We start from the raw sequence: 27513 nt of genomic DNA, 5'->3' as shown, positions 1-27513 counted from the left end.
AAGCTGCCTTGATTGCTCATCACATTTTCAGAAACGTTTCTGTGATTTGCATAAAATGAATTACTGAGGTGCAGTGACTCAGTAGGCAAAAGTAAGCAGGCTGAATTGAAGCATTTTCTGCCAAGATCTAATTAAAAAAATAGAATTCTGCATGTTTGTAATCTGTAAATAAAGTAGTGGGCAACTCTAAAGCATTTATCATGCCATTACTTACCTCTAGTGTAGATATTACAGATAGCCGCTGTATGTTAAAAGGTTATTTTGCAGGTCTGATTTTTTTTACCGGTTTAATGTGCAATTTGCCAGGACAGCGCAAGCCATACTGTTGCATTCTCACACTTAGTATGCAGTGACATAGCTGTACATATTAAAGTTAAAAGCATAACTTGAGAAAACAAAATTAAGAAGCCTGCATGTCAATTAATACCAAATTGCCAGCATAAATGACCAGAAGAAATGGAAATACTTCAAAATAATTCACTATTTTTAGAATACTTGTGCCATTGAGTCAAGCTAGAGCTTAAATTATTAAAATAAAATTTACATTTTGAAAAAAAAACCATCAGATTTCACCTGTGATTACTTTTGGAAATGTTATCACGAGCGTTAGTGTGAAAGCTTAGATTTCACATGGAGGTGTTATTTAAGTGTAAATTTATCACTCTGAACAGACTGAACACTCCATGCATCTGCCGTGCATTGCAGGTTTAATGTTGGGTTTCTATGTCATCCCCAAGCATTTTCAGATCAGTAGACAGATGAGTAACTTTTACACTTACCGGACATGCCAGCTTTAGTTTGAGGCAAGTTCATTTGATTATAATGCTTTCTTTAGGAAACGTTAGAACATCAAGGACATATATATATATACAGAAAGGTGCCGGAATAAGGCCAGTAACACCGTGAAGGATTCCACCCATCCTGCTCATGGACTGTTTGTCCCACTCCAGTCAGGGAGAAGGCTACGTAGCATCCACGCCAGGACCACTAGACTCAAAAACTAACTTTCCCCACGATGTCAGGGTGATCAACATCTCCACTCATTAACCCGTCCCATCACTGCTACTTTATCATTTCCTGTCAGTCCCCTTATGTACAGATACTCATTAACCTAGCGTCACTTTATGTGCGTACAATTGGTATATGTATATAAGCTAATTTTATGCATTGATGTTTATTGCGTTCTTTGTGCTGTGTTTTCTAATGTTGCAGCAGATACGCAGTAATGATTATTTTGTTCTCCTTTACACTTGTATACTGATGAATGACAATAAACAATCTTGAATCATCAGCAATAAAAGTGAATTGACTTGCAACTTGGTCCATCCCCATACATACACTGTTCAATGTTGGATGAGGAAATGGTATTATCATGGTCAATCTTATGTGATCTCTTGTCAAGGAGGATTTGTGTGCAACATCATGTTGAGGCAGGAAGGAGAAGCAGATACGAGACTCCTAATTTGGATTAAAATGGTTCCCAAGAGCACTTCTGCCTTCAGTGTTTCTGCCCCACCAAGAATTCCCTTGGATAAACACAGGAGATTACGCAGATGCTGGAAATCCAGAGCAACACAGTCAAAATTCTGGAGAAACTCAGCAGGTCAGGAGGGCAAGAAGCTATCAGATTGGGCAATCATCAGTCCTGATGAAGGGTCCCAGCCTGAAATGTCATCTGTTTATTCCCCCCTATCAATGCCGCCTGACCTGTTGAGTTCCTTCAGCAGTTTGTGTGAGATGCCCTTGGGTTATCTCTGAGACCTTCCTTATGAAGATTGAAGACCTGCTTCACTGGGTTTCACAATTTAAATTTCATCATTCAAAAATAAAAGTATACTTCAAGTGTAACAAATAAAGAGATCCAGCTTAAAATCAGTGAGTTTTCCATCGTACTCCCAAATTGGACTTGGTGGAAATGTGTTGGTCATCTAGACGTGATGCACTCACCATAGGATGCCCAACTCTGGCTGCATTTATAAGGAATGGTAAGAGTTGAGCAGAGTATACGGTATTTCTGTTTTTTGCACTTTGTTAAAATCTATTCAATATACACATACTATAATTGATTGATTATTTATCATTATTATTTTTATGTTATTTATTTATTTTTCTCTTCTATATTATTTATTGCATTGAACTGCTGCTGCTAAGTTAACAGATTTCACGTCACATGCTGGTGATAATAAACCTGATTCTGATAATGTTGAAAACAATGGATACCAGCCCCAGGACATCCTTGAACCGTGTGGGTCATTGAGGCAAAGTGGTGCATTTCCCTCTACGTTTCAATGTTTTTTGTGGCAAATAAAACTTATCTTAATTTTTGGTTTTACGTTTGTTGATTTAATGATAAATTAGGGTGGCACAGTGACTAGGGCAGCACATTAGTGTAGTGGCTAGCACAACACTAAAATACGGATGGCTCAGTTCCTGCTGCTGCTAAGGAGATTGTACATTCTCCCCGTGCCCGTGTGGGATTCCACCTGCTGCTCCAGTTTCTTCCCACAGCCCAAAGCCGTAATGGTTGGTAGGTTAATTGACAAATGTAAAATGTCTCATGATTAGGCTAGGATTAAATTGAGGGCTGCTGGGTGGCATGTCTGAAAGGGCCAGAAGGACCTATTCTGGGCTGATCTCAATAAATAAGTGAAAAATAAAGGTCAAGTTATCAGTATATTTTGGGGAATTTCATAACAATCCAAACTTTCCTCTTTGGATTTTATTGAAGTCTGTGATTGGAATACACGATTATATTTTATTTGTTTGCCTATTTAACACACCCCTCCACCATAACATTATCATTCTCTGTCACCTTCTGTACAGATACTCGTGTATCTAGCACCATTTTATGTACATACAAACAGTCTATATACATAAGCTAATCTTATGTATTATATTTATTAAAAACATGATGCTAGAAAGGAATAAACTGTTGAAGTTTTGGGCCAAAACATCGAATATTTATTCATTTCTATAGATACTGCCTGACCTGTTGAATTCCTCCAGCATCTTGTGTGTGTTGCAATTTTTTTATTGTGTTCTTTATGATCTCATTGTGTTTTTTATGCAGCATTGCATCCAGAGTAACAATTGTTTTGTTCTCTTTTTACACGTGTGCTAATGAGTGACAGTAATCTGCCTTTGACCTGAATTTTCCTGCACATTATTGACCATTTATTCCCATACAAACATCAATAAAATAAATACATTACACTATAGTGTTGGGCGGCATGGCTCGGTGGGCTGGAAGGGCTAAGTAAATAAAATTATAGGCCTTCAACCCATAACCAGAGGAAAACTTGGTAAAAATCAGTTGCTGCTCTGATCTGCTGCATATTGATCTGATTTGAACGTGGCATTATACAATTACATTCACAAGCTGACTCTCCTGTGGCTGATGACCAATGTGTGACTAATTTAGGGGAACTTCGAACCTCATCAGAAACCTGGGTACGTGATAACAAACTGAAAGTTAAACAGAACTTGAAAATCAAAACTGTTTGGAAAAACACAAAAGTGAAAGCCATTTTATTCAGGATTTTCTTCTGTACTCATAATTGCTTTAGTATCAATTTACAATGCATATAGAGCCAACAATAGTTATCAGATAACAGATAAATCCAAATTCAGAATTCCAAAACAATTACAGCTGTTTAAATTAATTAAGACAGAATACACTGATCAATACATTTAACTGAAAGATATACTCTCCAACTCTATTATCAGGGGACTCTGATTGCAAGAAAAAAGAATGTATGTGAAAAATTTTGTATTACAGCTTAATAAAGTCTCAAAGTCGCAGTTGACAATTTAATAAAGTCTGCAGATCAAACATAAGAAATTAATCCAGATTATAATCAGTGAATTTTCTGGATGTATTCTTTCTGTTAGTTACTGATTTTGTGATGTGGCACGTGCTTGATTCTCCAAGTTCAGCTACATGCTACTCGGTACTTTCTGTTGCCTTTTCTTAGAAGGAATGCCAGTTCTTTGAAATTCTTCCCTTTCTTTCAGATATTCTTGCTTACATTCTTCGTATAACGTTGAATCATTATAACTTAAGATGAAAAGAACAAGAAAAAAACATTTTAGTGTGAAATAATATTCTACTAAAATGTAATTGGGAAGCAAAACACATATCTGTATTTGGTGAACGCAGGAGATCCTGCAAATCCAGAGCAACACACACAAATACTGGAGGAACTCTGCAGGTCAGGTAGTATCTATGGAAATAAATGAACAGTTGACGTTTCTGGCCAGGACTCTTCATCAGGATTGAATATTTGATGCACACTGCAAGTAAATTCTTAAAACTAAAAATGTTTAACGATGATAAAAAGTAACACATTTTTTGGAAATTCATGTACATAATGAAAGAGAACAGTAATCTGACCATTGGAAGGACATAATTATTGCAACCTAAAGGTCAATATCCTAAGAAATCATTCTTCTCTTTCAGAAGTGCACGTGCATGTGCTAATAATTAGATTATCAAGCAGTCACAATACCCTTGAGGAAAAGGCTTTAGGGTGGCTCTCTACACAAACACGACATACCTAGAAGTGGGTGGAATAGATACTAACGGAGCGAGCAGGAACAATATTCTCTCCAGTGTAAATGCCAAAGCGTGTTATACACAAGTATCTGCAAACTAATGATATCGTTATTCTCCAGGTCTGTACTTAGATGTAACATTATGTGTAACCGACATAAGCAGATATTGATTCCAAAATCGCTTGAGGCTAACATCTCATTCGTTTATTTATGAGCATCAGATGCCTCGAAGTTGTCATGCATTAAACTATCTGAAGTTCTGTATTCCTGCAGTTGGGAATGATTTAAAATTAGAAGTTAATGCTTACCATTTCAAGTGGAAGTTTTATTTTAATAACAGTATAAATATTAATTAATGCCAACCAACCACTGGACATTAAATCCAGGTCTTGGCAGTGATGCTCAGACCATGAAATAATGACTAATTAAAAAAATCTTGATTCATATCCACATATTTGTAACTAACCTTACCGTAGAGCTTATGAACTTCCACTTAGTTGATCACTGTTCGCCTTTTGCACTATTTACTATTTTTTAACCTGTAGCAAATTTTATGTCATGCACTGTGTTGCTGTCACACAAAAAAAACTTAACAATGTATGCCGTGATAATAAACCTGATTCTGATAGACACAGGAGAGTCTGCGGATGCTGGAAACCTTGAGCAACACACACAAAGTGCTGGAGGAACTCAGCAGGTCAGGCAACAGGCATCTCATTCTGATACATGAATTTGGATTGCATTTGTTCAAATTAAGGGTAGATCAATGTTCTAAAATTACCTTTTAAACGACCATCATATCACTGATACATTTTGAAAATACTTGAAGATTTTCTAAACTGTGTTATAGTTTTTCCAAAGTGCTGGTGTTTAAAACTGTTAGACATTGGAGCAGAATTCGGCCAATAACCCTGTCAAGACTGCTCTGCTACTCCAACATGGCTGATCTATTATCCCTTTCCACCCCATTCGCCCTTACTAATCAAGAACTTATCAAACTCCACTTTAAATAGACCCAATGAGCTGACTTTCACAGCCGTCTGTGGCAATGAACTCCACTGATTCACCGACCTCTGTCTAAGAAAATTCCTCCTCATCTCTGTTCAGAGGCTACCCATTGGTCCTAGATTCTACTGCTATAAGAAATATTCTGTCCATATCCACTTTATCTAGGCCTTTCAATATTTGATAGGTTTCAATTAGATCCCCCCCTTATTTTTCTAATCTCCAGTGAGTACAGGCCCAGAGCCATCAAATGGTCCTCATACATTAACCCTTTCATTCCTGTGAACATCTCCTGGACCCTCTCCAAAGCCAGCACATCCTTTCTTAGATAAGGGTCCAGAACTGCTCACAATGCTCCAACTGGGGTCTGACCAATGCCTTATAAAGCCTCAGCATTATTATATGTCTACCTGCATAAACTGAACATGTTATTCCCCAAACTACGTTTGAGCATTTTGCAAATTTTTCTTACTGTTACTGAAAAGGAACTTGGCTTCAACCACTAAATTAAATAGTAAGGAAAATTATTTGCCCGTAAGTAACAAGTTAATATTGCTTGTCGCTTTAAAACACTCAGCTCAATGTGCTCCCAGAGAGAACATGTTAAGACGTTTGATAAAACTAGGCAGCAGCTGAGGCATAAGAACAAACCTTGACCTTTATTTACAGTCTGATTAAAGTGTTATTTTCACAGAGATGGAAAACTTGTGAAAACTGAGCAGTTTATTATTTACAGGGCCAAATTTTCAATCATGTAACCCAGCGCATGTAATAAATCAGCAAATGAAAATTTAAAGAAAGCCTGCAGATGCTCGCAATGTGAAACAGAATTTGCTGTGCATATGAAATAGGTCAGGCTGCATCTATGGAAAGGGAGATGGAGGTAATGCTCCAAGCTGGTGACCCTTTGTCACAGCTGGGAAGGAAAGAGGAGAAGCTCATCTAGCTGCAGGGAGAGTGGAGTGGAGGGAGAACATTTGGGGTGACCAGAGGGATGAGTTATACACAAGGTTATCGAATCACTGAGTGAAGTTTGAGAATGAAAACAGTGACAATAGAGTGCAGCAGTTGCAAAAACATTCACACATTTTGTATGTCAAGAAAGAATAGCTGAAATACAACTGATATAGAAACTGAAATAAAATTTAACAAAATTTGTATTTTAAAATAAAACTTATGAAAGTTTGATGAAAACTTAACAAAACTACAAAAATCATGTTTTAAAATATTAATTAGCAAATATTGCAATCCTCTTGTTTATTTTCACTTCTTTAAGGCCAGAAAAGTTGCTAAATACCGTTAAAAATTCGCACATCATCCAATAAAACTGTACGTTTTCAAGATAGTTTTCAGTGAAGAATATTTCATTAACTATACGAGGCCCTTGTTAGATCACTATTTTCATAAAATAAAACTGGAGAATGTTGCAAATGAACACTCTGTGAACAAAAGGAATCACTCCTAGCAACTTTATCCATGTTAGGTATGTATTTCGGTTCTGACGTTGTCATAGAACACAGACTAGTACAGATCGGGACTAGTATAGCAGGAAACAGGCCCTTCAGCCCACAATGTGCCAAATCAGTTAAATTAGCATCAAACCAAACCAAACTAATCCTGTCTGCCTACACAATATCCATATCCTTCCATTTTCCTCACATTCATGTGCCTATCTAAGCATCTCTAAAGTCTCTAATGTATCTGCCTCTACCACCGCCCCAGGAAGCACATTCTAAGCACCAACCATTCTCTGTGTAAAAAACTTGCCCCTCGCATCTCACCTTAAATGCACGCCTCTGGTATTAGACACTTCAATCCTGGGAAAAGATACTGCCTGTCTACTCTCTCTATGCCTCCCATAGTCTTATAACATTTTATCAGATCTCTCCTCAGCCTCCGCTGCTCCCGACAACACACGCCAAGTTTGTCCAACCTTGCATTATAGTACGTGCCCTCGAATCCAGGCAGCATCCTGGTGAACCTGCACCTTCTGCAGAGCCTCAACATCCTTCCTATAACGGGGTGAGCAGAACTGTAAGCCATATTACAGATATGGCCCGACTCAAATTTTATAAAGCTGCCACATAACTTCCTGACTTTTGAATTCAATGCCTTGACTAATAAAGGGAAGCATGCCGTACCCCTTCGTAACCACCCTGTCAACCTGTGTAGCCACGTATAGCAAGCTATGAACTTGGAACCCAACAGCCCTCTGCTCATTGACATCCTGTTAAGGATCTTACCCTTAACAGTGTACTACTCTCTCTTTGCAGTTAACCTACCACGGTGCAACACTTCTCATTTGTCCATCTGCCCTTCCTCTGCACACTCTGAGCAGAAGGAATCACTTCCATCAACTCTATCTGTATTTAAATATGTATTTCTGTTCTGAGGTTGTTCTAATGACGCTGAGTTCCAAAGTGTAATGATAGCAAACACTCCTCCATCACTACAATGGCAAAATCCGAACGATGATTCCCAGCAGTCCTCCAGCTCAATGGCTACTCTGTCTACATAAATCTCAACATTCATTTGAAGAAACTTTCTTAATTTCCACAATAACTGCAAATAAAAAAAAACTGTCTACTGGGACAAATGTCAAACATAACTTACTTATGGTGCAGGGTTAAGAAAACCACTCATTAACCCAAAAACAGGATTTGAATTGCATCCGGATGATAGACTTACTGAACAGGCTTAACTTAACAACAATGTTACCCACCATTCCTACCTAGAGGAAGGGAAATTGTTCTAGGGCACAAAGTATGTTAGCTGGTGACTAAGGTCCTCTGAGGTCCCAGTCCGGTAGGGTGAAACAGGAGGAGGATTATTCTCCACTCAGTGACAACCTTATTAGGTCCAGGAGTGTATCTAATGACATGGCCCTGGGAGTGGGACCCAGTGTGGTCTTCTGCTGTTCTCGCTGGTCTACTTCAGAGATGTTCTTCTGCACACCACTGTTGTGTCACGTGGTTATTTGAATTTTTGTTGCCTTCCTGTCAGCTTGAACCAGTCTGGCCAATCTCCTCAGACACCTCTCATTAACAAGGTGTTTTTGCCCACAGAACTGCCACTTACTGGATGTTTTTATTTTGTTTTTTTACACCATTTTCTGTAAACTCTATAGAGATTATTGTGCATGAAAATCCCAGGAGATCAGCAGTTTCTGAGATACTCGAACCACCCCACCATGCACCAATCATTTCACAGTCAAAGTCACCTAGATCACATTTCTTCTCCATCCTGATGTTTGGTCTGAACTACATCTGAATCTCTTGACCATGTCTGCATGTTTTTATGCATTGAATTGCTGCCACATGATTGACTGATTCGATATTTGCATGAACAAGCTGGTGTACCTAATAAAATGGCCACCAAGTGTATATTACACTGGGATTCATATGAGATATTAAAATGCAAAAGTGTTTTAATCCCAGCAATGCAATCTCTCACTTTTATAAATCCAACCAAGAATTGAGGACAGAAGGAAGCAAACTCACCCAAAAAGGATTCAAGGAAAAACTTTCAAATCAGAGGTCTGTAAGACCATAAGACCATAAGATGAAGCAGAAATAGGCCATTTGACCAAATGAGTATGCTCCACCATTCTGTCATGGTTCATTTACTATCCCTCTCAACCACATCCTCTGGTCTTCTCCTTGTAACCTTTGACTCCCTGACTAATCAAGAACCTATCAAACTCTGCTTTAAATATATTCAATGACTTGGTCTCCCTAGCCGTCTGTGGCAATTAATTCCACAGATTCACTATTCTCTGGTTGTAGAAATTTCTCCTCATCTTTGTTCCAAGTGGACAATGCTCTATTCTGTGGCCGTGCGTCCTCTGGTCCTAGACTCTCCCACTATAGGCGACATCCTCTCCACATCCACTCTATTGAAAGATTTTGCTTAATGACAGTTAATTCACATGAAGGCAAAAAAAAAATTCACATTCACCAGTATTCAATCATCAGAGTAATTTTTTAATCTTTCACACCCCTCTCAAAGCTGCATTGCAGTCTGCTGCTGCTGACACTAGCAACGCTCGTTTGCCACGATCTATATGCAAAATGAGACTTTTTTATTTTTTGACCATTTGCAGACAATAAGACATTTAATACATTTTTATTCTGCGTCTCACACCTGGTTAACTTATCTAGCATCTGTTACAGTTTCACATAATTGAAAGTGGTAGCAATCCTTAAATCTTGTAACATTTCTGACCAACCCAGCATGCTCGTTATTTTAACTTTTAATCTGCAGAATTGAATATGTAGAGAAAAAAGGCATCAAGCAAGCTAGATATTAATTGTGTAATCCTGAGACAACCACAAAAAATGAAACATGAAAAAGGTGTTAAAAATCTTGGTGTTACAGAAAAAATATTCATGAGAAACATTATTGCAGAGTTAAGTACTTAGACTGTGAAGTATCCTGCACACCCCTGGTCACCTTGCCCACTTTGCTGTAACAACTAGGACAGTAGAGATGCCAGGCAGGATAGTTGAAAGCTCCTCTTGCGGGATGCGGGAAGGTAGAGAGACGTCCAGCGTCCCTGATGACTACAACTGTGAGAAGTGCATCCAGCTGCAGCTTCTAACAAACTACGTTAAGGAGTTGGAGCTGAACCTGGATGAACTCCAGATCATTCAGGAGGCTGAAGGGGTGATAGATAGGACATATAGAGAGGTCAAGAAAGTTCAGTCGCTCAGCATTCAGGATGAGGTAGTAAATTGGATTAGACGTTGGCTTCGTGGGAGAAGCCGGAGAGTGGTAGCAGAGGGTTGCCTCTCCGACTGGAGGCCTGTGACTAGTGGTGTGTCACGGGGATCGGTGCTGGATCCTTTGTTGTTTGTCATCTATATCAATGACCTGGATGATCATATGGTTAACTGGATCAGAAATTTGCAGATGACAACAAGATTAAGGGTGCAGTGGACAGTGAGGAAGGATATCATGGCTTCCAGAGGGAAAATGGGCTAAAAAATGGCAGATGGAATTTAATGCAGACAAGTACGAGGTTTTGCATTTTGGTAGGACCAGCTAGGGTAGGTCTTACACGGTGAACAGTAGGCACTGAGGAGTGTGGTAGAACAAAGGAATCTGGGAATAAAGAAACATAATTCATTGAAAGTGCTGTCACAGGTAGATAGGATCGTAAAGAAAGCATTTGGCACATTGGCCTTCATAAATCAATGTACTGAGTACAGAAGAAGGGATGTTATGTTGAAGTTGTATAAGACGAGTCCATGCCAACCACCCAGCACCTATTCAGACTATCTTTCTATCTATCTATATTCTGGCCCAATAAGCCACATCACCCAGCTGCTCACCTATCGAGTCTAGCCTAATCACGGGACAATTTGCAGTGACCAGTATGACTCTGGATTGAGAAGAAACCGGAGCACCCAAGCAAAACCCATGCGTTCAAAGTGAGGAATGTACAAACTCCTGACAGGTGACATCGGAATTGAACTGTGAACTCTGATGCCCCCAAGCTCTAACAGCATTGCGCTAAATGCTACCCTACTGTGGTACCCCAAGTTTATAACAAATGTTCAGCCCATTGGAACATGGAAGAAAGCTGAAGCACCTGGATGAAAGTTATGGGGTCACTGGAAGAATGCACAAACCCCACTTAGACAGCACCCAAGGTCAGGCCTGAACCTGTGAGACAGAGGCAAAAGATCTTCCAGTGGAACTGTTGTTTTACTTTAAATGCACTCTCTTGTCCCAATCCACTATTACCATTCGATTTGCCTCATGAAACTTTTAAACAGCTCCATGAAATAACCCCATAATTTTGTGTCTTCTAATTCTGCCCACATATTTTTGGTGGGGATTTTTATCTCTTTACTCAAGGTGTCATCCCAGTAACTGGACACAATATACCAAACACATCACACCATTCCTATAAGGCACAGCCCAAACATTCAAAGTCAAAGTCAAATTTATTATTAAAGTAAATATATGTTACTATATACCATCTTAAGATTCATTTTCTTGCAGGATTTATGGGAAAGTAAAGAAATACAACAGAACTTATGAAAAACTATACATAAAATAAATGTTTAAACGTGCAAAAGACAAACTCTGCAAATGAAAAAAAAATTGAGAATTTGAGTTGTAAAGAGTCTGTGAAGGTGCATCTGTAAGTTGTAGAATCAGTTCAGAGTTATAGTGAGTGAAGTTATTTATGTCGATTCAGGAACCCGATGGTTATAGGGTAATAATTGTTTCTGAATCTAGTGATGTGGGATCTAAGACTACTGCAATCTCAAAACTATTCTTGTAAAATAATTTGTTTAGATTTACTATAACATTTTAACTTTTGTATTCCATAAACCCAATATTTTGTTTGGAAAAGATGTGAGGGGATACAGAGGGCCACCAAGTATGATTCTACAAAAGGAAAATGCCGCCAATGCTGGAAATCTGAAATAAAAATGGAAAAAGTTGGAAACACTCAACAGGTCATATGGTGTTTGCAGAGATTTGGCAGATCCTGCATTGTTTCACCTGCTCCCTCTTTTCCAAACTCAGCGTATGACTTTCTCCATTCACAGAATTTATTGTTTGGTGTTGTTTACAAAGATTTTGTTTTTAAAGTAAAGTTAGGTTTGTAAAACCTAAGAGAGAGGTTATGGCTATTTGGTAGGAATTCCCTCTGTTGCTTCACGCAGTTGGAGGCTCAGAGGGAAAGAACATAAAGATATTCTGAACAGAGAAAACAGAAGATATTCTGCAGATATGGAAACCCAGAGTAACTCTTACAAAATGCTGGATGAATTCAGCAGGTCAGGCAGCATCTATGGAGAGGAATAAAGAGGCGGTGTTTCGAGCCAAGACCCTTCATCAGGACAATAAATCTCATAATTTCTCCTATCTGAAGTGCTTATCTTCTATTGTTATCTCTTCTTAATCACAATACTTCTAACTAATTTATGGTATTTTTGGTAAGAATTTTTAAAATTTAACTTTGATTGGATCAGCCGAGGCTTGCTGTCAAAACATGAAGATGGCAATAAGTTGCTAGGTGGCAACAGAGCGGAGGCTAATCTTTGAAGGACAGTAGTTTCAAAGCTGAAGTAAACATGGGACATATCAAAAGGATTACTTTTTTTCTCCATCTTGAACTGGAGATTAGCATACTATTTATTTAATGTATAATTAATGAAGCTTGTTTTCATTTTGATTACTTTATGATTATGAAGGGAATACATTGATGCATGAAGATTTCTTAGCATGGCTGTTCTTACTTGCACAAGAAACAATGAGGAAATCCCCTCATTTTCTGAGGTACAAGCAACAAAGGGAAATCCTTCCAAACAGTTATAACCTAATCCTTTTAATAAGCTGATCTTGAAGATTTGGAAACAGGAGATCAAGGCTGAGCTTCCAGGAATTTGGCCAATCTTCAGGAAGAAATTAATTCATTTGGTATTGTCCCACACATGCTTCAACCTTAAAGCTATTCTCTATCATAGAACCACTTGGCTCTGGCAAGTAACTTGTTGCCTCCTTCATATTTATGGACAACAAGTTCTGTGGGTATTAGTGGTTAGTGCAATGGTTATTACAGCTTGGGGAATCAGAGCTCGGAGTTCACTTCTGACCTCATTCGTAAGGAGTCTCTGTACGACCTCGTTGTGGAATGCATGGGATTTCTCTGAGTCCTCCCACTGCCCAAAGACGTACTGGGTAGGTTAATTGGTCACTGTGAATTGTCCCATTATTAGGTTAGGATTAAATCAGGGTTGTCGGGGGTTGCTGAGTGGTGCGACTTGAAGGGCCGGAGGGGCCTATTCCGTGCTGCATCTCTAAATAAATAAAGCAAGTAAATAACTATCCACCTAAAATATATGATTGCATACACATATCCAGGATATATGTATAAGGTTGCAGCTCGTATATTCAGTGGTCGAGTATAAACGGGTCTGAAATATTTTACTTGCGCTAACATTAGCATCACATAATGCTATGTGATGAGTTGCAATCTACGGTCAGTAGCGTATTGAAGAACCCATTTTCACTTAACCTAGCTTTTGGAGCCAGGTGGTGGGGCCAGTTAGATCTACTAAGATCATCTCATTGCAAAGTCTGCAATATATTGGTGGGAACCAGACAAGCAAGCAACAACTCCCTTTCCTCTCACCTGGACTCATCTATCACTTGCTACCTTGTACTCATCCCCCTACCAACTTCTTATTCTGGTTTTTGCCCTCTTCCTTTCCAGTCCTGATAAAGAGTATTAGCCCCAAAACTTCAAATGTTTATTCCCCTCCCACAGATGCTGCTTGGCCTGTTAAGTTCACCAAGTATTTTGTGTGTGCAGATTTCCAACATCTGCAGGATCTTTTGTGTAAACAAACCAACAAGCTGGGACAGGAAACATTATTAGATGTGGAAGCTGATCGAGTGACACAAGAGACTGCAGATGCTGTATTCCGGAGCAATTCAGCGGATCGACCAGCATCTTTGCCATGTGTTTGTGATGCTGCTACAAATAAGTTTTTCTTTGTACTGGTGCATATACAATAAATTCGACTTTGACCTTGTGGGAGGAAAGGTATATTCAGTGTTAAGGATCAAAAATCTGCATTAGGTAATGCAAGAGAGCTGCTTGAAGAAAACCTTGTCCAATTACCATCGCCATACAACCTATAGCACCAGAAGTCCCAACATACTGGAACACTGGTATAAGAAGTGCCAACCATTCCATGTCTAGATTGCATTTCAGTAAATTGGATCACTTGGCCATCCTTCTCCTACCTACATACAGGCAGAGGCTAAAGAGCAAAGCTCCAGAGATTAGAACTACAAAGAGGTGGTTGTGGGATGCAGAGGAGCAGATATGGGATTGTTTCAAATCTTTGGATTGGGCTATGTTCAAGGACTCATCTGTGAACCTGAATGAATACACCAAGGTATCACGGACTTTATTAAAACAGTTGTAAACAAGTGGGTCCTAGAAAGATGTTGTAGAGTTTTTACCTGAGATGTTGACAGTTCCTTTCTCCTACAGATGCTGCTTGAACTGCTGAATTTCTTCATTAAATCAATGTCTGGTACCAGATCAACACACACAAAATGCTGGAGGAACTCAGAAGACCAGGCCAGCCTAAAACATCAACAGTACTTTTTCCCATAGATGCTGCCTGTCCTACAGAGATCCTCCACCATTTTGTGTGTGTTGCTCAGGTACCTGATGTTGCTCTGTAGCTTTGTTCTTTTTGACAATGTCACTATGATTCTCAACTTGTAGGTAAGAAAACAAAAGCTACAGAAAGGACTGCTCCAGACGACTGCATTACTACCAAGATTTATCTGTTGCAAGAATTCCCTACAATTCTTCTAAATTTTAAATTCTATTTTTTTTGGTAAAAACATTATGGACTGTCTAACTTTTAAAGCTCTGGGTGTTGTGCTGTGAGGTACCACAGTAGTCATTTAAACAAGATCTGAAAATTTGATCACAAATTCTGAAACTAATAATCTGATCAGATACTACTCGATCTGCTGAATTCCTCTAGCAGATTCACGCTAGTCCACTTTCAATTGAGCACTCTTAGTAATTTTCCAAAGGGGCAAGCCTCCTTGGCTTAAAGGCATTCTCAGCGATGCGCTTAGTAAAATCTGATCATTAGGAATACTTGAATCTTTTTTATCTCAGGCACCAAATTGGAATTGAACTTTAGCAGGCTACACACTTACTCTTACATTGGAAGCAGGAAATTCTAACAGATTACATTAAATCAGAAAAACTTCACAATCCTACTATCCATACTGAGAGGCAACAGTGAGAAATATGGGATATGTTTATTAAGATGATTATTACAACGAAACAGCCAGCGAACATCACTTCTTTTATATCTTTATTTTCTTTCAAATGCGGTTCTGCTACTGTTGGAACTTGTGATCTACTGTTCAATGCCTGAGATCTACACTCTGATGGTGTGTTTTTGGGTCAGGAGTGATCTGGTTCTGTGAGGCTTCGAGCGAAGCATGTGGCCTCGAGGCCAAGAAGCCAAGAGACAGAGCGCGAACCCACAATCGACTCCATTCCTTGCCGTTTAAAAGCGCCGAGGAAGATTGAAATCATCAAGGAGCGAACAGAAGGCGAATGGGTGCTCAGCGCTGCCTACCAGCCTCTTGGTTGCTGATGCAAGAGGAGGGTGTCTGTGTGTGATGGTCTCTCTCTCCCTCTTGGTTGCTGCTCCCAAGGAAGGTTTCTGCCCCAATCATCTCTCTCTCCCTCGATGCTTTCGGAGGATGGGCTGGAGCAAGGTAATTGGACGCAGTTTGTGGTTTGGACTCTGTAGTTCACGTTATGATGTGTTTCTGGTTTCTGGTCACTTCTTTTCTTGTTACTATTTTGGGTGATTTTGTATTGTGGTGGCCTGCAGATAATGAACACTGACCTGAACTGAATATGCCTCGACTCCCCCTTCAATTTTGTGTTTTATATTCTGTGCTTTTTTTTATTGCTGTTTGTGCATCTCTTTTTGCAAGTAGGGAGGGTGGATTGATGTTTTTCTTTGAACGCCTCCATGGTTTTTCATGGCTGTCTGTGGGGAAGACGAATCTCAGGGTTGTATAAGGTACACAAACTTTGAAAATAAATGTACTTTGAATCCTTGGTAAACATTTCAATGTCCATAATTTTATCATATATCACAATACTTACTGGCCAGTTAGACATTCTTTTAGTGCAGCATTTTCTTTTCGACATTTTACAACCATTAAAAACCCATTTTTCTGGCAACATTGGGTAAAATCTGTAATGAGACAGTATAAATAGGTCAGAAATTAAAACTACATGATTCTCTTGAATATCAAAACAAAGCCAATTAAGTATTTTGACTGTGCTTCATAATGAATGTGATAGAACTTCTTAAAATCATCACAAACACATACACAAAAACACATTAAAAATATCTTAATCTAAAGTAAACCAGGAGGCAATTAAGCACTTACAGTATTTAATTAATTTAAAGAATAATTTAATAATTTAATTTGCTTAATAAAACCAGCTGCCTTAAAGATTTAGATTAAAAGATTAAAAACAGTTCAGAGTAAATTTTATTATCAGAGTACGTACAACCCTGCGATTCATTTTCCTGCGGGCGTACTCAGCAAATCTACAGAACAGTAACTAAAACAAGGAAAGATCAACCAGAGTGCAGAAGACAACAAACTGTGCAAATACAAATATAAATAAATAGCAATAAATAACGAGAACATGAGGTAATGAGAAAAAGAATCCTTAAGGTGAGATCATAGGTTGTGGGAACATCTCAATGAATGGACAAGTGAGTGTAATTATCCTCTTTTGTTCAGGACCCTGACGGTTGTATGGTATTAACCGTTCTTGAACCTAGTGGTGAGAGTCCTGAGGCTCTTGTACCTTCTACCTGATGGCAGCAGCGAGAAAAGAGCATGGCCAGAGTGTTCAGGATCTCTAATGATGGATGCTACTTTCCTAAAATAGCATTTCATGTAGATGTGCTCAATGGTTGCGAGGGCTTTATTTGCCACAGATACATCCCATCGAAACACACAGTGAAATGTGTCATATCAAATCAACAAGCATTGTGCTGGGGAAAGCCCATAAGTGTGACCACACTTCCAGTACCAACATAGAATGCCCACAAATCACTAACCCTAACCCATACATCTTTGGAATGTGGGTGCAAATTAGAGCACCCAGAGGAAACCCATGCGGTCATGAGGAGAACATACAAACTCCTTACAGACAGCAGCGGGAATTGAACCCTGATGTTTTAAAAACTGAGGCTGTAAAGCATTGCATTAACTGCTATGCTACTGGGTTTACGTGTAGAACTGCTATAGTCTTTAGCCAGCACAGACAGATATGACATATCATCTGATGCTCGTCTTATCAAATAACAAATGTCATGAGATTAGAAAATCTAGTCATACAGGTGCACAACCCAACATACCTCAGCAATACACTATTAACTGTCAATTAACTGGTTATAACACAGGCAAAATCCGTTTCACTGCAGCGCAACTGGAACATATCCAGAGCACTCAGCTTGTATCCATATTGTCACGTGCTCACACACAGGAGGAAAAAGATACTTAAAATCTGAGAAATAATATAATTATTAAGCACATTATGGAACATAAGGCAGCACCAACCTGATGTAATAGAACACATAGAAAATCCAGTACTATGCAAAGGTATTAAACGTATACACACACACACACACACATATATATATATATATACACACACACAGACACACACACACACACACACACACACACACACACACACACACACATATATATATATATAGCTAAGACTGTTGCACAGTACTGTATATTGGTTAAAATAGGAAGGTGGTTGGAAAACAGAAATAAAAGTACACAGCTTTGTATTAGCTCAGTAGTACTGAGTGTGATTTGGTAACTGAAAAGACATAAGATACAGTACTCTGCAAAGTCTCAGGTACCCTGTTTAGTACAGCACAGTGTAGGCTCTTCGGCCCATGAAGTTGTGCCGACCTCTTAATCTACTCTAATATCGACCTAACCCTTCCCTCTCACATAGCCCTTGTTTTTTCTACCATCCATGTGCCTACCTTATATGTTCCTAATATATCTGCCTCGACCACCACCCCTGGCAAGGTGCTCCATGCACTCACCACCACTCTGTAAAAAACCTACCTCTGATATTTCCACTATACATTCCAATTATGCCCCTTATTAGCCATAACTTGGTCAAATACTAATTATTATCAAAGCTACTCTGCATAAAATAAAGGACGTCACTTTCTGACTGCTGTATTGGAAATTAATGTCAGGTACCAGATGTTGCTCCGTACTTCTGTTCTTTCTGACATGGTCACTATGGTTCTCAGCTTGTAGGTAAGAAGTAGGAACTGCTCCATACTACTGGATTATTATCTAGATATATCTTTTCTGAGAATTCCCTTTTAATTTTCTAAAGTTTATTACACTTTTTTTGTAAAATAATTGTGAACTGTCTACCTTTTAAAGCTTTGGAAGCTGTGCTGTGAGAAACCACAGTACACATTTGAACGAGATCTCAAAATCTGATTGCAAATTCAGTAACTAATAATGTAATCTGAGGCAGTATGTGCTCAGTCAGCAGGCGAGGCAGTATCTATGGAAAGAGAGATAGTTTATGTTTCAGCTCTGGAACTCTTCATCATTTTCTACATGAAACCCCTTTTTCATGGGCATCTCTAGACTTGCGGCTCGTTAGCTCCTTGCTAACAGCCACTGGACTAGGTGTTAAGAAACACACACAAAATGCTGGTGGAACGCAGCAGGCCAGACAGTATCCATAGGAAGAAGCACAGTTGACGTTTCGGGCCGAAACCCTTCATCGGGACTAACTGAAAGAAGAGATAGTAAGAGATTTGAAAGTGGGAGGGAGGAGGGGGAGATCCGAAATGATAGGAGAAGACAGGAGGGGGAGGGATGGAGCCAAGATCTGGACAGTTGATTGGCAAAAGGGATACAAGGCTGAAGAAGGGAGAGGATCATGGGATGGGAGGCCTAGGGAGTAAGAAAGGGGGAGGGGAGCCCAGAGGAAGATGGAGACCAGGCACGGAGTTATTGTGAGAGGGACAAAGAGAGAGAGAAAAAAGGAGGGGAAAATAAATAAATAAATAAATAAGGGATGGGGTAAGAATGGGAGGAGGGACATTAACGAAAGTTAGAGAAGTCAATGTTCATGCCATCAGGTTCAACCAGCATTTTGTGTGTGTTGCTTGAATTTCCAGCATCTGCAGATTTCCTCCTGTTTAGGTGTTAAGAAAACTACCTTTCTCAGACTCTGTACGCCTAGGGTCGAAATGACTTGGGTCTCACCAAATCCGTGAGGTTGAAATGTCTTCTCCCCCTCCAAGCCCCGGTTTGTGTGAATACAGTGACTTACTGCCCCATGCAATTGCCCATCGGCAAGAAATAACAGATTGTACACTGATACAATTATAAAGAAAGTACATTTATAAATGTTAACTTAACCAAAGAGTTATTAAAAAAAAAGAAAGATAAAAGCAAAAAGGACCCATTATAATTAAACAGTCACATGTGCACAGGTTGGAGCTGAAATCTTCCAAAAGCCAATGTGTCTGATGTACTCATGGCACCAATTCATATTTACCGATCCCTGGCAGAAATCCCCCTCTTGGGCTCCATCTAGATGGAATCCCATGGCCGGTTCTCTTGGGCTTCTTCTCTCTCCGTCTCCCACTGAAAAAGACCTCGACCCACCTCAATGTCCATCAGAAAACCTCTTCCCCAGCGTTCTCTGGAACCTTCTCCCAGTTCCACCCTCCTGCTTGGATAACACAACATTTCTAAGGATCCCTTATCTTTAACGGTAACCCATACACTACCAGCAGAACACACTGGTTCCATCGAAAACGATTACAGTAAAATCCTTCATAGGACGTTACATACAGATGATGTTTGACCTTCTGAGCATGTCCAACATTTTCAGTTTTGTTTCAGATTTCCAGCATCTCTGTTTTTTTAACATGATTTCACAAGACTGCAGAAATAGATTGGTTTTGGTAAATTTTTTTCTGTTAACAATCGATTTTATGCTTTCATTTCACAACTGAAAGTTAACAAAAGAACTAGCAATAAATTTCATGGAGCGACAATGCAACATCCCAGTGAAATAGGTTACTGTACTAATCTTATAGTTCTTAAAATAATCAAAACAATCTTGATGCACAGGCTTGCATGCTTTGAAGCCTGGGGAAATCTAAGTACTTTGACACTATTTAAATTATTTTTAAGTGCCCTTTTTGTACCACAAAAGCAAGAGCAAAATATCCCTGCATTTTGAAAGGGCAAGTGATTGAAAAGACATGTTCCCTTCCTTGACACTTTTTAGCACTGACTACAACTTTGAAATGGAATACAATGTGCTCCTAAAATTGAATTTATGAATTCAAATTTACAATTTCCACAAACTGCCAAAATTTTTTGCTTGAATTATGCAATGGTAATAGCCATTATCTAACAATTTGAAAATGTGTAAACCTTTAACATGCCACAAATTTGACTTAGCACAAGGCAGAAAAAAAAATTCCAGAGTTTTACCATGTGTAAGAGTGACAATGGAAATCATGTGATCTCGAGTACAGAAATGACAATTTTTAATGAGTGACATTAATAAACAGTGAGTGACTTACCAGCACATTCAAGTGGAATAATAATTCAATATCCTTCAGAAAACTGTGCAAATAAGCTTTCAACTTTTAAAAATACAGTGAAAGTAAAATGAAAGCACAGCTTTAAGTACAAATGTTTTAACTTTAAAGATACACCGAATTTAAATGCAAGTGATTAGAATGTACACTAACAAGGGCTAAAATACAAATAATATTCAGTAGCTAATCAAAGCAACACTAAAGTTAGAACTTGATTGCAGATTTGTTACAATTCAACTAGGTCTGTGGCTATTTTATTTACTTTCTTTCAAATTCAGAGATACAGCCTGGTAACGAGCCTGCACCACCCAATACCACCCATGTGACCAATTAATGTGGAAGGAAATCGGAGCACCCAAAGGTAACCCGTACAGTCACAGGGAGAGTCTGCAGACTCCTTACAGACTGTGGTGGAAATGAACCCGGGTCGCTGATGGTATAATAGAGCTGGACTAACCGCGATGCTACCATGCCGCAAACAGTAACAAACTTTGAGAACTCCATTCCATTATTGTATGTTGAAAGTACTAAATTAGTTAAATTTATGATATGCACAAATCTTGCCGCATATAAGCTGGTGTGATACTTTACAATTTAGATATTTCAAGGATCAAGGATCAATTTTATTGCCATATACATTTACATGTATTAGGAATTTGTTGTGATGTGCTGGTGTGACATGCAACAAAAACGACATTCAACAATTAGACAAAATAAAAAATACATAAAAATAAAGATAGAAGTTAAAGTACAGATATGGAATAAAATGAGCATAAATACGTAAATACCAGCATGTAGTTACAATGTAAACATCAATATAAAAATTAGTTTGAAGTGTTTACAGTGCAGAACACTGACTGAGCTAATAGATGAGGAAGGTGCTGTAAAAGAAATGGTTGATCTGATAACTGCCTGGGGAAAGAAACTCTTAAGATGGCGTGAAGTTTTTGTTTTAATAGCCCTGTAGTGCTTTCCAGAAGAGAGTTTTTGGAAAATGCAGTTTGCTGGGTGGGGAGTGTCCTCAGTGATCTCTCCTGCAGTGATGGTAGACTGCAGCCGATAGCCTTTTTCTGCTAACCTGACAGTTTGCTGAAGTTTTTGTATATTGTGAGAAGATGCTGAACCAAACCAGACAGTAAAGGCTGATGGTGCAGGATCCTCTTACAATATACAAAAACTACTTTTTGGTCATTTTACTGGGAAAATCCATTATCAAATTATAACAGGGACTTTAAAACCATCACTCACAACTCATAAATTCAGATATTATGTAATTGAATTATAAGAACATATTTTGGATTGGGTAGAAGAAAATGCGTCCTGTGCTACTTCCTCAGAATTTAAAACTGAACTGATGAATAATTGAAATTACTTTCAGTAAAATAACGGTCTGATTCTACAGGAATAGATGACTTTAAACATCTCTGTCATCAGTCTTTAGGAAATTTATGTTCTGTATATTTGTTCTGCAATTTCATGAACCTAATGTTGATTATCCAAAGTGATTCAATTTCATCGTCAAAAAAGACTACATGACAAAACTTTTTATGACCTATTTAATATCTAACATATGCCAGTGGTAGATTTTAAGCCTTAAATTAGCTATTATCAATGTTTTGTCACTTATTTAACAACCAGGTTTTAATTAGTTTTTTCTCAGTAATCTGATAATTTGTTTGCCAGGAAGATGCAGCAAGACTGCAGACCAATTACCAAGATCGCACACTGCATGCTAATCCAATTTAAATTTCAGCAAATTGCTGTCAAACCTGATTAATAAAGAATTTTAACAAATTCTCTTGCTCCATGTAAATTCCTAATTTACTTTCCTCCTTCCTTTCACAATCTACTATTCCAACCCACATTAAGTTGAACCTGAACCAGAAGACAGACAGCCTATTCACATTGTTTTACACTGAAACCGCCAGATGGAAAAATAAAAAGGAAAATCAGCCAATTTAAAATAAAACAATAAATGCTGGAAATATTTGGCAGTTCAGGCTGCATCTGTGGTAAGGGAAACAGAGTTAGACCATGAGACATAGGAGCAGAATTAAACCATCAATCATGGCTGATTTATTTTCCCTATCAATCTCAGTCTCCTGCCTTCTCCCTGTAACATTTCATGCTCTTACTAATCAAGTGTGTATCAACCTCCACTTTAAATATACCAATGACTTGTTCTCCACAGCCATCTGTGTAAATGAATTTCACTGATTCACCATCCTCTGACTAAAGAAATTAATTATCTCTGTTATAAAGGGATTCTGCGGCTGTGTCCTCTGGTCCTAGACTTCCCATCATGGGGGATCATAAAACTATAACACATAGGAGCAGAATTATGCCAATCGATCCAACAGGTCTGCTCCACCATCCCATTATGACTGATTTATCATCACTCTCAACCCCGTTCTCCTGCCTTCTCTCTGTAACCTTTGGTGGCGTGACTAATCAAGAACCTTTCAAGCACTGCTTTACCCGCTCCATCTAAGCCTCATTCAATAGGTTTCAATGAGATCCCTCTTCATTCTTCTAAACTCCAGCGAGTACTATGCACTGACTGCAGTGGCCTCTGGTCCTAGACCCTCACTATTGGAAACATCCTCTCCACATCAACTCTATGCAGGCCCTTCTCAACTCAAAGGAGCTGTACAAGTGAGTTGAAATTTGATTCAGACTTGAACTACTTTCGAATCAGAATCAGAATCAGGTTAATTATCACTGACATTCTGTATATCATGAAACTTGCTGCTTTGTGGCAGCAGTACACAAATATTATACTATAAATTACAATAAGAAATATATATATAAATTAAATAATAGTGTAAATAGAGAGCAAAAATAGTTGAATATTTGGAATTAATAAAAAGAGTAATTAAAAATTTTGGATAATTATAATGAAATCAAAGGACTGGCAAGCTTTGATTGTGTTCTGTTGAAAGGTTTCACAACCCACAGAACAGAAATTTGCAGACTACACATTGATGGCTGCAGTTTTTACTCCTGAGGTTTACAAATTTTAAAGGGTTAAACATAGCAAAATGAATTAACAATTTTTCATACATGCCAGTATTTTTGCATTATGTACAACATACAGTAATACTCTAGAGAAAATTCGGTTTAACAAGCCAAGAGTGGGTGCACAAATTTGGAAGAACTGATAAGTGTCAAACTTGGAACCAAGGGAGGAGGAGTAAGGACTTGCAAAAGCAACACAAAAAAATCATTTATACTGAATTATTAATGCAGGTCACATCTCACAAAGTACTTCATAAGATATAGGAGCAGAGCGTAGAAGAATGAGGGGAGATTTGATAAAGGTATATAAAATTATAATGGGTATAGATGGAGTGAATGCAAGCAGGCTTTTTCCACTGAGGCTAGGGGAGAAAAAAACCAGAGGACATGGGTTAAGGGTGAAGGGGAAAAAGTTTAAAGGGAACATTAGGGGGACTTCTTCACACAGAGAGTGGTGGGAGTGTGGAATAAGCTGCCAGATGAAATGGTAAATGCGGGCTCACTTTTAACATTTAAGAAAAACTTGGACAGGTACATGGATGAGAGGTGTATGGAAGGATATGGAAGGATATGGTCCAGGTGCAAGTCAGTGGGACTAGGCAGAAAAATGGTTCGGCACAGCCAAGAAGGGCCAAAAGGCCTGTTTCTGTGCTGTAATGTTCTATGGTTCTATGGAATTAAGCCATTTGGCCCATTGAGTCTGCTCCACCATTTCAACCTGCCTGATCCATTTTCCCTCTCAGTTCCAATCTCCTGCCTTCTCCCCATATCCTTTCATGCCCTGACTAATCAAGAACCTATCAACCTCTGCTTTAAATACACCCAAAGACTTGGCCCCCACAGCCCCTGTGGCAACAAATTCCATAGATTCACCACTCACTGGCTGAAGAAATTCTTCCTCATCACCTCAGAATGCGAAGATTCCTCATCTCACAAAATACTTCACAGAAGCATTAATGCTTAGGAGAGTGACACTGATCTACATTAAAGAGATATTAGGGACTATGAACAAAATATAGAGAAAGGTTCAAGTTAAATTGCACTTCTAGTAAAAGCGAGAGGTGGAGAAGTTTATGGATGGATATTCAGACTTCAGGGTCTTGGCTGTAGAAGGATAATTACCATTGGTGGTGTGGTTACATTGGGTATTGTGCAGGAGCCCAGAATTAGATAATAAAGACATTAATTGGTTCGAAGATTTTCAAGTAAGAATGGGAACCTTAATACTGAGGTGTTGCTTGGATCATCAAGATAACAATATCTTAGCAAGCACAAAAGCATTTGGTGAATGGGCACTTACAAGTGTACATGCAACAAAGTTTGTATAAACTCAAGTTTACCAGTAGAAAAAACTATAAAAGCATTTCAGTACTCAAGTCTAGAGAAAATAAGAGCACGGCTAAGGATTACAACAGTTGAGCAGAGGCAGAGATAGGGCTAGGTGATAGCATGAAAGTTGAAGTATGCAGCGTTAATGATTACATGGAGAGGACTGAGACATAATAGTGGGATCTTCGATGATCAATGTCGCCTTCTTGAGGCAATAGCAGTTAGTTGGCTATCAGCCAGTTAGCTCAGAATGCATATGGTCCTGTAAACTACTGTTGTCCATGTTGAAACATATTAAGGGCTAAAAATGCTTGTGATTGCCTCTGACACCTATCTGCGACCTCCTTCAATTCATAGGAGCAAAAATCCATCAGCTTGGTTGCAGTGTCAGAGGTCTGTGGTCAGCAAAACTGCTTGGAAAACAGACAGTAAGTTAAATTGTAGCATTTAAGAGAAGTTTGGATAGATACATGGATGAGAGAGGCATGGAGGACAATGGTCCAGGTACAAGTAGATAAGACTAGACAGAAAACCAGACTGGCATTGGCTGAATGGGCTGAAGAGCCTATTTTTGTGCTGTAGTAGTCTATGACTCTGTGACTCTATAACCAGGGGCTGAAATGTGACAGCAAAATTGTGTGAAGCCAAGTGTGAAAAAGTTGATGGAGAAAGGAGTGGAGTTAGTGGAGTCAATGTAATTCCATCGAGACCAGGAAATAGTTTCTGTCTTCTCAATATTTAACTGAGAGGAAATGTGTAACGTATTGCAAAGGGGGGAGGGGAAGGCAAAAGACAGGAAATTATGGGCTGGTTAGCCTGACCTCAGTGGCTGTTAAGACTTTTAGAATCGACTATTAAAGATGGCATTCAGAGTACTTGGAAGCATGTGCTAAAGTAGGGTGAAGTCAGCTGTTTTGTTAAGGGGAGATCTTACCTGACAAATCTATTAGAATTCTTTGAGGAGGTAACAAGCTGGTTAGCAAAGGAGAGTCAGCTAATGTAATTTACTTCGACTTCCAGAAAGCCTTTTGCAAGTGGCTGCAAACAAGACTGCTATACAATTGCTTGCCAAACAAGGTAAAAGCCCATAGGTTAGAGGCAAGGTACTAGTATAGGTAGAGATTGGGTGACTGACAGAATTCAGAGAATGGAGATAAAGGAGCCCTTGTCAGGGTGGCTGCTTGTGACTAGTGGTGTTCCACAGGGGTCAGGTAATTTGGCTGAAGATTTTCACCTCATTCTTCAATGATCCGGATAAAAGAACTGATGACATTGGAGCCAAGTTTGCAGAGGATATCAAGATAGAAGGAGGGACAGCTAGTGTCATGGAGGTAGGACGTCTGCCCAATGACTTGGACAGTTTGCGAGATTGAGCAAAGAAGTGACAAGTGGAGTATGGCATAGGAAATTTTGAGGTTAAGCACTTTGGTAGTAAAAATAAAGGTATAAATTGTTTTTTTTTTAAATGGGAAGAGAATTCAGAAATCAGATGTACAAAAGGATTTGAGAGTCCTCACTCAAGATTCCCTTAAGTTGAGTTATTAGTAAAGAAGGTACATGCAATGTTAGTATTTATTCTGAGAGGTTTAGAGCATAAAAGCAAAGATGCTGAAGCTTGAAAAGGCATTGAGCAGACCTCATTTGGATCACAGTGAGCAATGTTGGGGCTCATATCTAAGGGATAATCTGCTACAACTGGAGAGAGTCCAGAGGAGACACACAAGAATGACCTCTGGAATGGAAGTCTCGCCCTAGAAAGAGCATTTGATATCTCTGGGCCTGAACTTGATGGAGTTCATAAGGATGGGGGCGGCGCGATCTCATTGAAACCTACCAGGTACTGAAAGGCCTGGATAGAGTGGATGTAAAGAGTAGGAGAGTCTAGGATCCAAAGACAAAGCCTCAGAATAAAATCAGTAATATACTGATGCTCATAATTCATTTGTACCTAGTTTCACAACGTGGTCTTTAAAAAAGAGTTGATTTTTTAAAAAAGTTAAATAAAGGCAGCACTGTAGTGTAGAAGTTAGCCAGTGTCTACAACCTGGGATCAACTCCACTGCTGTTTGAAAGGAGGACACACATTCTCCGATGACTGTGTGGATTTCCTTTGGGTGCTCAGGTTTCCTCCCACATTCCACTTTAAGGTTAGTAAGGTGTGGGCATGCTATGTTGGTGCTAGGAGCATGGGGGCACTTGCAGTCTGCCCCCAGCACATCCTTGGACTATGTTGGTCACTGACAGAAACACAGAAAACCTACAGCACAATACAGGCCCTTCGGCCCACAAAGTTGTGCCAAACATGTCCCTACCTTGGAAATTACTTCACTTACCCATAACTCTCTATTTTTCTAAGCTCCAAGTACCTATCCAAAAATCTCTT

General features: G+C 39.0%; 1 protein-coding gene across 1 annotated transcript in view; it reads right to left on the bottom strand.

The window, feature by feature from the left end:
* Positions 1 to 3513: 3513 nt before the first annotated feature.
* Positions 3514 to 27513, bottom strand: part of cmc1 (C-x(9)-C motif containing 1) — a 73300-nt gene continuing 49300 nt past the window's right edge. Inside the window, exons 3-4 of the mRNA XM_072282986.1 lie at positions 16247 to 16337; positions 3514 to 4057 (exon numbers count right to left, since the gene is read on the bottom strand). Of these exons, the coding sequence (XP_072139087.1) occupies positions 3937 to 4057; positions 16247 to 16337 (212 nt within the window). The 3' untranslated portion in view covers positions 3514 to 3936. The remainder of the gene's footprint in view (positions 4058 to 16246; positions 16338 to 27513) is intronic.

The sequence above is a fragment of the Mobula birostris genome, chromosome 19, assembly GCF_030028105.1.
Source record: "Mobula birostris isolate sMobBir1 chromosome 19, sMobBir1.hap1, whole genome shotgun sequence".
NCBI lineage: Eukaryota > Metazoa > Chordata > Chondrichthyes > Myliobatiformes > Myliobatidae > Mobula > Mobula birostris.
Note: the sequence above shows the minus strand (reverse complement) of the source record. Positions and strands in the feature narration are given on the sequence as shown.